At 36.6% G+C, this 11822-nt stretch overlaps 1 protein-coding gene across 1 annotated transcript in view; it reads right to left on the reverse strand.

Moving 5' to 3' along the window:
- Positions 1-341: 341 nt before the first annotated feature.
- Positions 342-11822, reverse strand: part of LOC102252620 — a 65659-nt gene continuing 54178 nt past the window's right edge. The window contains exons 5-6 of the mRNA XM_005874305.1: positions 7787-7816; positions 342-686 (exon numbers count right to left, since the gene is read on the reverse strand). Of these exons, the coding sequence (XP_005874367.1) occupies positions 342-686; positions 7787-7816 (375 nt within the window). The remainder of the gene's footprint in view (positions 687-7786; positions 7817-11822) is intronic.

Raw genomic sequence — 11822 nt, forward strand, 5'->3', positions numbered from 1 at the left:
ATTATATGTAACATATACATATCACTCCTCAGAGCCACACATAAGTAATAATATTATTCTAATGAACTAGTAGCAACTAATAACAGCATTTATCATTTGACTAAATAAAATATTGCTTTGTTTTTACAACACGAGTAAAAATATTACATCACATATGTATTAAATTTAGACAAAATCAACTATAGAAACTTAAAGAAGGACTTTTTAAAAATTGTGTGACATTGTTTAAGAAGGTTATATAGGTTTTGAGTGCATATTTCTATAAACATAACCTGTGTATTGCATTGTATGAACACCACCCAAAGTCAAATCATCTTCTGTTGCCATGTATTTGGCCCCCTTTACCATTCACTACCCCCTATCCCTATTGTGAGAGAATGAGAAGGTCCCAGGCCTGTGTAGACGAAGTTGTCAGGGGTACACAGAGGTATGGTGAGGGAGAGGTAGTCCCCAAAGATGCTCCAATGGGACTGGTAGATCTGGAAGATGGTGATCCAGGTGTGGAGTACAGTCCCCCAGAAGAGAAAGTCCACAGCTAAGTGCCGGACATAGCCTTTGGTTTGACTCTGCTCTGTGTATGCTGGGACAAGGAAGGCTTCTCGGAAAAACCAGAAGATGTTGACCAGCCAGGGAAAAGGCAGGAAAGCAAACCCACCCAGGCAGTACTTTTGGCATAGGTTCAACTTCTACTATTGGACACCCACTCCAAGTTCACAGCTGCTCTGGAGCTGCACAGTTGGGAAGGTCTCTGTGCTTTCTCTTCTTATAAGAATACTAATCCAATTATGAAGGCTCCACCTTTATGACCTTATATAAACATAATTATTTCCCAAAGAGGCTTCAGCACATGAATTTTGATGGAACACACTTTAGACCATAGCAATGGTAGATTACAAACTTTGAGGTCATGGACCATGTTTTTGACCTTTGATTCTTCAAAACTTCTATAGTAGGGCTTTGCATATTTTGTACTCAATAAATATATGGACTGCTTGTCTAAAACTAATCATAATAGCCAGCATTAATCATATTCATTAATCATATTCATTTTAATTCATATTCATTTTATTGTAAAATTCTATTAGTTAGTTAGGGTTGCCATAACAAAATACCACAGATTTGGTGGCTTTGACATCAGAAATTAGTTTTCTCACAATCCAGGAAGCTAGATGTCCAAGATTAAGGTGGACATTGGCAGGTTTGCTTTCTCTGGAGGTCTTTCTCCTTGGATTTCTTCTCTCTCTGCCTTCTCACATGGCCTTTCCTCTGTGCACACACACTCTGTGTTTCTTCTTCTTCTTATAAGGACCTCTTCTTATACTCCTCTGGAATTAGAGTTTCACTCTTAAGACATCATTTAACCTTCATTAACTCCTTTGATGTCCTATCTCCAAGCATAATGGAATTGGGAGTTAGAGCCTCACCTTATGAATTGTGTGTGTGTGGGGGGGGGGGGGGGGGGGGGGCAATTTAGTCCAAAAGCTCTCACAAGCTAACTCTCTTTACATTCTTATCTCATGACATTAACCGAACATAGTCACTGTGCCATAACTAATTTGCAAAGTAGACTGGGAATTGTAGTCTTTATTCAGAGTGCCCACATGCCCTGCTAAAAATTCTATTAATATGGATGAAGGAATGAAATAGATATTTGTGGGCAAATAAGAAATTGGGAGGCACATATGGCTCCTATGTTTTATACATAAAGATGAATATAAGAAAATTACATGTTTATATACACATTGTAAATGACAAAAGAATAATTTTTTCCTTGAATATTGCAAAGCATCTCATATTTAACAAAAGAGGCTAGTTGGAATTCACTAAGTATTTTAATGTAACACTTGAAAAATAATTGACAATCATATTTAGAAACAAACTCTTACATTTATTTAATTAAGAAAATGGTTTTCATTTTCACGTGTGTTGTTTTTTTTAATGTTTCAAGAATTCAAGGTAGCATCTGTATGGCAGTGGCTAAAACCATTTTTTTGATATTTTAACATCATGTAGTCTCCCAGTGCACCATGCATGTTATGAATGTCAAGTGGAGAGAGAGAGAGCTTTTCTTCAAGTTAGTAAAAAATAAAAACCAGATAATTTAATTCATGTATTCCTCTGAGGTCATCTTACTAAAAGAATGACACTCTCTTGTTCTCTAGTTTAAAACCATTTATATCTGTGGTGTAGGTCACATAAGCAACATAGAAAATCTAAGATGAGTCACTTCAAAATTTTAATATGTACAGTGTCTGATATAACTGAGTTTTACAGAAACTGGTAACACTTTGACAGTATGTATTTTTAAAAGCATCTTTTTACAAAAGTCTCAAAGCACTTTACATTTGAAACATTGAAATCTCCAAAGAAAGAAAATAGAAATCTGAAGCAGTGGGAAGCATAGATCAATTTGGGAGTAATTACTTCAATTATTTCTAATAAAGTCATTTTGTATTAAGTGAAAATAGTCTTAAGTTTTAAACATTTTTAGGATTAAGAGTGGCAGGCTCCAGCCTTTGTTCTCTTATAAAAAAAATATGAGCCCCATTATTCTATGTTGTTAATGGACTTTTGTGGGTTGTTTTTAGATAAAGGAAAGTATATAATTGCTTAGAATAATCAAGAGGGCCAGCCAAATCTGTTTTTCTTAAGTGCAGTCACATGTCAATAATTGAAAACTAAAAATGTGGATGAAGAATTTCTTTCAATGGTCATAAATTTTGCATGTGATACCAACCTAATATTTTTATTCCCATTGTAATACTGTCTATGCCAACTTACTTGGGAATGATCCTTAGACTTCTAGTGGTTAAGAACACAGACTCTGGAGTTGGTTTTAAACCCCAATTCAAAAATTATTAAGCTATGTGACCTGGAATAACTCACTTAAACTTTCTGAGCCTTAATTTCCATCTTGATATAATTAATGGGAATGATAATAGTACCTATCCTATTGTGTTGTTGTCAGTATCAAAGAAATCAATATATTAAAAGTATATTACAGCATCTGTCCAATAATTAGTGTTGAAGTAGCTGTCGTTCTTAGGTTCTTTCCAACTCTAATGTTTTATGATTCTGTGATTTCTATTTATAGACACTTTTAAAAAATTCTTTATTGTTTAAAGTATTACATATGTCTCCTTTTTGATACTTTTTGTTTTAATGCATTTTTATAAGCATAGCCATCACGATGCAAATAATGTATGCTTATAATTTGTAATATGTGGTACATACAGTAAGAAATTTGTCTTAAGAGAGAACCTTCTGGAAAGGGTACTGCTTAATTGAAAATCCTATTTTGGACTTGCAATAGTCAGGTAGGATCCATAAGTCTGCACATCTTTTTGTGACAAATAGATTCTTTCCCCCCAACTTTTTATGTATTTATTTTATATACATACACATATACATATACACTGTTCAGTGATGTGTTGATAGAAATTTCTAGTTCCTCCTCAGTGAGAAACTGGATTCTTTATTGTTTAAAGTATTACATATGTCTCCTTTTTGATACTTTTTGTTTTAATGCATTTTTATAAGCATAGCCATCACGATGCAAATAATGTATGCTTATAATTTGTAATATGTGGTACATACAGTAAGAAATTTGTCTTAAGAGAGAACCTTCTGGAAAGGGTACTGCTTAATTGAAAATCCTATTTTGGACTTGCAATAGTCAGGTAGGATCCATAAGTCTGCACATCTTTTTGTGACAAATAGATTCTTTCCCCCCAACTTTTTATGTATTTATTTTATATACATACACATATACATATACACTGTTCAGTGATGTGTTGATAGAAATTTCTAGTTCCTCCTCAGTGAGAAACTGGTGAAAATCTTTAACCAGGGGAGGAAGACAGAACACTCTCTCTCTCTTTTCTGAAATAGCCCAAGTGTATCTACCTTTTGGAGACTTCTTCTCTTTGTGGGAAGTCCAGGTTTTAGTAATAATTTTGTATTGTTTCCTCTTGTGCAGGTATAAGCTGAATATCTTGGTACTTGCAAAGCAAGACATTTTCATAAATACTACAAAAACTTTTCAGGCATTTAGTATGGCATTGTTCAATGTTAAACATTTAAGGCAGAAATTTCATTAATTTTGTTTCTGTTATTCTGGATATTTCTATATTTGAGAAGGTTCCATTTCCCCTAATGTACTCCCTAAAGTATTGGGTTAATCTTTTTTCCTCCTTAGTTAGAATGCCAGAATAGAGAACAGGGTAATTTTGTTTTGATTTTGAACCATGCAAATATATCATATATTCAAAAATATGTAATCAATAATTTAAAAATACAAAAAGAAATGAAAAGGTATTTCCTAAATCAAGGGCTTTGTTTTAATGGCAAGGAAGTTTTAATAGAACATAAATATTAAATACAGTATCAACAAAACCCTGTCCACTCAGAGTTTTATTTTTAACTATTTCATCCTCACTGTCCTGTAATTCACACTACCATCAGTATATTCCCAAGTTAAAAACTTAAATTTCTTTGCGCAATGTAAACTTTTCTTAACTTTCACAGGATATTATATTATAAATCAACTGGGTGCTTACACTACAGTATAAAAGCACACCGTGATCTTCCATTCAGTGGTAGTAAAATTTGAAGAAGGCCAAATTCCCTCACAATGAAAAATAGATCCCCATGAGGCTGACACAATGTCTGAAAATCTCACCATTAACATTGCCCCTTGAGGGCTTTGTGGAGACAAGCAATTTAATTAGGTTTAGGCATTATATTTCCTGGGTAAATCATTTGCTACCCAAACACAATAGCATGCATTTTTCCATCTTATTAAAAGTCATTAACACACAGCAGAACCCGGAGGAAATGACATGAGATAGAAAACAAGTGTATGTTTCAGAGAAATGAAGAGGTAGAGAAAGGTCAGATTCATGAGAGCTGTTAGGTTCCAGGGGGCATTTCTAGACTGAAATAGAGTGTCCTGAAGTTTCAGAAATCTTTTATAGTTTTTCCTAAACTCTTTACCATATTATTTGGGTGAGAACTTTGTTGTTGTTGTTATTCTCCACTTTTGTTTTGTTGCTTTTAATAACCAACAAACCAATCCTTAAGACAAGCACTGCTCACATTTGATGTGAGCTTGTATTGCCTCTCAGTTGATTAGCCATGATTCCAAATTGTCATTTTATTCTGGTACTGCAATAAGGTATGTGTTTCCCACACATATCTGCAAGTTTCCATGGACTGTTTATTTAAAAAAAAACAAACCAAAACAAATAAACAGTAGGCAAGCTGGTAATGGCACAGCCTTGCATGGAACCCTGAGCATCAATGATAAACAAATAAATTTTATTGTGTTTTTTTTTATGAATGCGAAAGTGACATAGAATCCAATTTTTATCTATATTTAGTTATTAATTATCCTGAAAATTCCCCAATTTAAAACAAAAAAAATAAATGCCATAAAAAATAAAAGACCTCAGGAAATTAAAGATCAAATAAAATCAACAAAAACACACACTCAGACATTGTGGACAAAAAGGGGCCACATGCTAACCTGACTAACTCAGGAAAGGCCTGCGTGGTGGCCTTGCAAACTCAAGAGACCTAAAGTAACCATAAAGAATGGTCTGAAATTAAAACTTTTAATTAAAAAGAAGTTTATAGTGAGTAGTCATGTCCTAGGCCAGTATCTTCCCTGACAAAGATTAACTTCAATCTTTACTGAGCCTATTGTCTTTTTGCACCTAAAAAAATATACCCCTGAAATGTCAGGATAACTTATAACTTCCCTTTTTCCAGACCCCTCAAGGCACAGCCCTGGTACCCTGGCAGAGACCACAAATTCCCTCATTGTTACTGTTATCCTGTTACTTGTTGACTGTTAATTATCCTATACCCACCTGTGTAAAGGAAGCATGTGTCTATCATTCTACTTTTTATCCAATCCCAGAGGTCCCCCCCCCACTCCTGCCCACTTTGCTTTCTCCCGCCTCCCTGATCTAGCACCAATGAATTTCACTTACCTTTTCCCTTTGATTGTAACATATAAAACAAGGTGGGAAAATGCCATTCTCCAGAGCACTATCTCAATACATTGAGATTCTGCTTCCTAGCAATTGTCAACAGTTTGGCTCTAGTAAACTCACAAAAATTCTTTACAGGTTTGAATGTTTTTTACTTTAACAACGTAAATAATAAAAATGGCTAAAATCTAGAGGAATAAATTAATTCTAGAACTGCAAAAGTCTTGAGGGAATTTTGTAACTTCTAAAATAAGAAAGTTGCATTGTATTAACAATACAATACGAGAGAAGTCCTTGGTTCCATGTTATGTGAGAATTGGAAATGAGTTCTTTATTTGAAGTGAAATTTTTAATGAGTTTTAACTTTAGTAAATGAATAGACTAGTCAACAAGGTAAGAAGACAAGGAAACTTCTCTATCTTGGTTTGGAATCAAAATGAAAAAAAAATGTTTATCTTGACAAATGTTAACTGAAGGCAACTCTCATGCAGGTTTGGACTTCAACATTATGCTGTTTACATAATTTATGGTTTCCTGGGTCTAGGGATGAAGGTGGTGAGAGATTTAATTGGAAAAGTGACAGGGAGCTTTTATGAGGTGATGTAATATTCTATATCTTGATTTTGGCAGTGTTTACATGAGTGCATAAACTTCGCACATGTACACTTAAAATAGGTTCATTTTATTGACTATAAACCACATGGCCATAAATTTATTTAAAATAAATTAATCAATTAAAAGAATAAATAAAAAAATCTAAAGCAATATAATTCCTGAAGATGTTTAATTGAAAACAATGTCCAAGATAATAATGGACCAAAGCAAATTCATAATGTATTCAATAAGACATTCAAAAATTAAAAAAATAAATAAAAATCCAAGTGGGAGACATTTTTGGGAGACATAGAGTTAATAATTCTATACAAAAGATCCAGAACTGATGGCCATGAAAGTCAGAATCTTGGTTAGATTATATGGAAAGGGTGGACAGGGCAGGTAGGAAAAGTTATGGGCTTTTAAATTTCTCATAGTAAACATAAAAGATTATATCAATTGAGTGTTTACTATATACAATGAGACATGTATTATCTTATTGAATTATTAAAAAACAAAAAACAAAAAAACCCAAAGTGACTCATCAATTTTCTGAGTCTATAGGATCTCTTTTTACAAATGAGAAAACAAAGCTTAAAGAGTTAAATTTTCAAATTTTTCCAGTCAGAAAAAAAGTTTAGACTAGGCCTCAAATCCAAGTCTGACTCCAAAGCCATCATCTTAAGTACCGTGCTATAGTATTTTTTTTCAGATAATAGAAAACATAAAAGTTTATCTAGTGAGACAAATACCTTCCTGTCCCTAAATTCTAGAAGAAATTTATTGTGTGGATATTGAGTAACAATGATGGATAATGTCTTCAACCCACGTTTTACAGAAAATACAGTAACGTTTTTTAAATGGCCATTTCTTGTATCAGCCTTTGATAACAGCTCAGTTCATAATGCTGAAGCACTACTTGGTGTAGGTATTTCTATGGACAACAAGCTGGGACAGCTCAGATATGTTGTTATCTACGATCAACTTGTTTTGGGAATGTATCCTATGCCCATCACAGGGAGGGCCGTAGAGAATCAGAAGGAAGGGCTTAATTTTAAAGAAATATCAGGGAAATGGCAGATTCTATTATAGAGGAAAATATGTCATGCAGAAAAGTCACTGTGAGTAAGCAGTTATTTGTCCTCAAAATAACCAAGATAGTTCCCTAAAGGAAGGCCTGAGTTGAGAACTGAAGCTGGTTGATTACTTGTTCTCTGCATGTGAACCTTTAAGAATCATGTGGAGATAAACTCAGTGCCAAGTCAAAAAAACGTCGGAAGAATTGAAGAGCTTCAGAACCCTAATTCACCATGTATCCCAGCATGCAGGAAGTGCTGGCATAGAGCATGTGTTAAATATTTATTAATAAAAAAATGCACGATTGCATGGAAGGAAAAAAAAATGAATGATTTTCCAATAACACAATTTTTTCTAAACTAAAACTAGGTATGTATCTTTTTGGTTACTTTTGGAATCATATTAAAATTTTTTGACCACATGTGAAGATTTAATTTTGTTTTAATTTTTGTTAATAACTTTACTTTTTACTTCAATTAGTAATGTAACAATTATACACAAGTACTGTACTAAATTGTCCCTTGTAGTCATTTCAAAAAATATTCATCAAAACCATATGTTAGATTACTATTTGTTCCTTTTGCAGATGAATAAAATAAAGGTTCAGAGAGGTTAAACACCTTGTCCAAGATTGTTCAGCTGTGAGACTCTAGGATTTTTGCCTTATCATTCCTAGCCATGCCCTTTATGATTCCCTATTCCAAACATGAAGCCACATTTTCTCTATTTTACTGTTTTGAGAAATGCTTATTAGAAAAGCTTCAAATTATTCCATCTGAGGGTTATAGAGTATTGGGTTTCTGCTGAAGTGCCTCTGGGTTTGGAACAGGAAAGGAAGGTAGGCTAAGCAGTTCAGGTCCAAGACACTCCTCCTTTTTCTCAATTTGGGAAACATCATTTTTATAAGTTTTATATGGTAGACTTTTGAGGAAAAAAAACTAACTTGAAAACAATTGTAATGGACCAATTAGAGTATATTTCAAAACTATCAGGCCTATGAAGATGACTCATTTGAACAAAGAGAAATGTATGTGCAATGAGCAGAAGAGACTTTTCTTAGAATAAATACTACTTGTCAATTTTACGGGAATGAGCAATGAGACCATTTTTTAAAAAGAGGATACCATGGTGACCCAAGATGTATTAATTATTGTGGGAAACCTCTGAATTTTATAGTGACTCATCAATTTTCTGAGTCTATAGACAAAAATCACTATCAGATCACCTCTCATGTTCTTAGAATTTTGAAGTTCAAGGAACTTTAAAGTATGTCAGTGCCGATTTCACAAAGTAACTCAATTTTAAAATAACCTGGAGAATTTGATGTCCCAAAAGGAAAAGCTTTTTTTTCCAGACACGAACCACTGAAACTCATTTGCCAGCTCAAGTTGGAGTCTCAGAACCTTTTAGTAATGCTGAGATTAAAAACCAGATGCCTTCAATCAAGATCAATTCCAGGAAATGCTGGCCCAGCTTACATTAAAAAATGCTCAGAACTTTTGGACTATATTCCTCTATTCATGGTGACTTAAAATTAGAAGGAAAGGGGTCTTAGAAATGATTTAGGATTCATTTTGTGTTACTCAAAAATCTTCTTGTGACATCACTTGCTTATTTACCCAGGAAGCAGGAATAATTAAAGGTGGACTTATAGAGATGGTTATTTTACAGGGTCTCTGATTTCTGCTGGAGGCCTTGTGAGTGGCAAGTGCTTTATCAATGAAGGCTAATGGACATGTTGCAGAAGCAGTATATTTTCTCCCTTGTATCCAAGTACCTTTCTGATTATACACCTGGAAGCTTCAAATCAGAATAATAAGATTTTCTAAGTGACAGATAAAGAGCCCTTTCTATCTTTCAAATAATCAATGCAAAAGCAAACCACAGAGAAAAAGTCTCAGATGAAAGTTTTCGAACCTATGCATAGAGACAGGCCAACAGCAGTATGGGCAAACAATGACATTAAAGGAAACAATAGTGAACAGATAGTTCAGAGAAATTAGATAAGAATGGAACAGTCTAACAGTACAGAAATCCTATCTAATAAAGAGAGAATATGCTAATTGACTGCCGTGCCCTCAAAGATGGTGGCGCCCACAGCCACAAGATAGTGGTGCTCAGTCCCCTCAGCCCCGACGGGGTGGCAGGTGCATGGCACAGCTGGGCCTGCACCCAGGGGAGTCCAGCCACTCCATGTGCCTGCTGATGAAGTCCCCCAGTCCCCTTAGCCCCCCAGCTGCCCAGGGCCACCCAAGGCCCAGGTAACCAGGGCTGGTCAAGGCTTGCGCTGCTGGCAGTGGCAGCAGAAGAGGTGTGATGGGGGTGTCACCTTCTCCTGATCACCAGGTCGCCTCCCGCCCTTGAGGGCTCCCGGACTGTGAGAGGGGGCAGGCCGGGCTGAGGGACCCCCCCTTCCAGCACATGAATTTTCATGCACCGGGCCTCTAGTACTATAATAAGAGATGGACTATTTAGTTGCCACTTTTGTTCTAAACCATTTGCAAATTTGAGTGGCAAAGAAAGTAGTTATGTTTTAAAAGTAATGAAATTTCTCAAATGTTGCTTCACCTATTAATTTAGATCAGCAGTTCTCAATCTGTGGGTCACGACCCCTTTGGTGGTTGAACGACCCTTTCACAGGGGTCACTTAAGACCATCCTGCATATCAGATATTTACATTATGATTCATAACAGTAGCAACATTACAGTTATGAAGTAGCAACGAAAATAATTTTATGGTTGGGCCACAACATGAGGAACTGTATTTAAAGGGCCAGAAGGTTGAGAACCACTGGTTTAGATGATTAGGAAGTAGTGCTTCTCTCATCGTGTTAGGTGTTCAGGTAAATATAGTTTTCTGTGGTTTAGGGGCAGTGTAATGAGTTGACATAATCATTTCAGAGTGTCAATAAAATTGTGTTGTATAAAGGCAAACCTAAACAAGGCACTAGTAAGCAAGACAGTGTCTTCAGTCTAGCCAACGTCAAAGTGGCAATCTCGCACATCAGTCAGCTCCAACCTCAGAAGACAATCTGCAATGAAGGTCCTACCACTTCTTCACCACCAACACAGTGCTCTTACATTGGCCTCAAATATTATCCCACTCTGAAATACCTATATTTATTGGCTTTTCTACCCCTGGGCAAGAACTTTCCCATAGCATGCATAAGAGTAGGTGTCAAGGGAGGAAGCAAGATGGTGGCATAGGTACACACTTGTACTTGCTGCCGCACACAACCACATCAAAAATACAACTAAAAGACGAAACAAATATCATCCAGAACCATGGGAAGGCTGGCTGAGTGGAAATTCTACAACTAGAAGGAAAGAGAAAAGTGCATTGAAGCAGGTAGGAGGTGCAGAGGTGTGGAAGTGCAGAGATATGGAGGCACGCACGGAAACGGGCTGGCAACTGGGTGTTCTGTTGTCTTTTTCAATTGGGAGGGAGATACAAGCTCCCAATTGCTTTGAACTCTAGTTCCAGGCGAGACTCTGGGGACCCAGACTCATACGGGGAGAAACTGCACTGTCTGGCATCGGGCTGGAATGCGAGGGCAGCTTTCTCGCAGACATGCTTGCAGCGATCATTGTTCCTGCACAGGGCCGAGGGACACAAAGACCCCAGGATCGCTCCAAGGCAGAGCAGACTTTGCAGTTTTCTCTGCCCTGATGATTCCCTGAGACCCCACCCCACCCAATTTACAACCCCACCCAAGCTGTGAGCAGAGACTTTTGCATATGAATGGCCTGTTCTTTTGCAATCTAAAACCTAACAAACTGCAGCTGGGTCAAAGAGCACCAAAGCCTCCAAAAGAAGGCCTAGATAGCAGCCTGCATTGCTTCACAGCTGGGCCTCATCTGGGCACTTCCAAACCCCAAACAAAGAGGAGGAATCTGCAGATCTCTCTGTAGCTCCTGCTGGGGGTCCTCAAGCAGTGGCTGACTTTTCACCTCCTTGGAGATCCAAGAGCCGCCAGTGTACGTGGTCAGAGTGAGACCATACCAGAATGCAACTCTTCACATCCATAAGCGACACACTCAAAGGGCAGATTCAGTGAGCACCACCACCCCACTGAAGCAAGTCCTGTTCCATAAGGGTGTCTCCAGCACAGCAGTTCTCCCATTGTAGACACAGCTGGTCCTCAAAGCCAATTG

This window comes from Myotis brandtii, unplaced genomic scaffold, assembly GCF_000412655.1.
Source record: "Myotis brandtii unplaced genomic scaffold, ASM41265v1 scaffold432, whole genome shotgun sequence".
Lineage (NCBI taxonomy): Eukaryota > Metazoa > Chordata > Mammalia > Chiroptera > Vespertilionidae > Myotis > Myotis brandtii.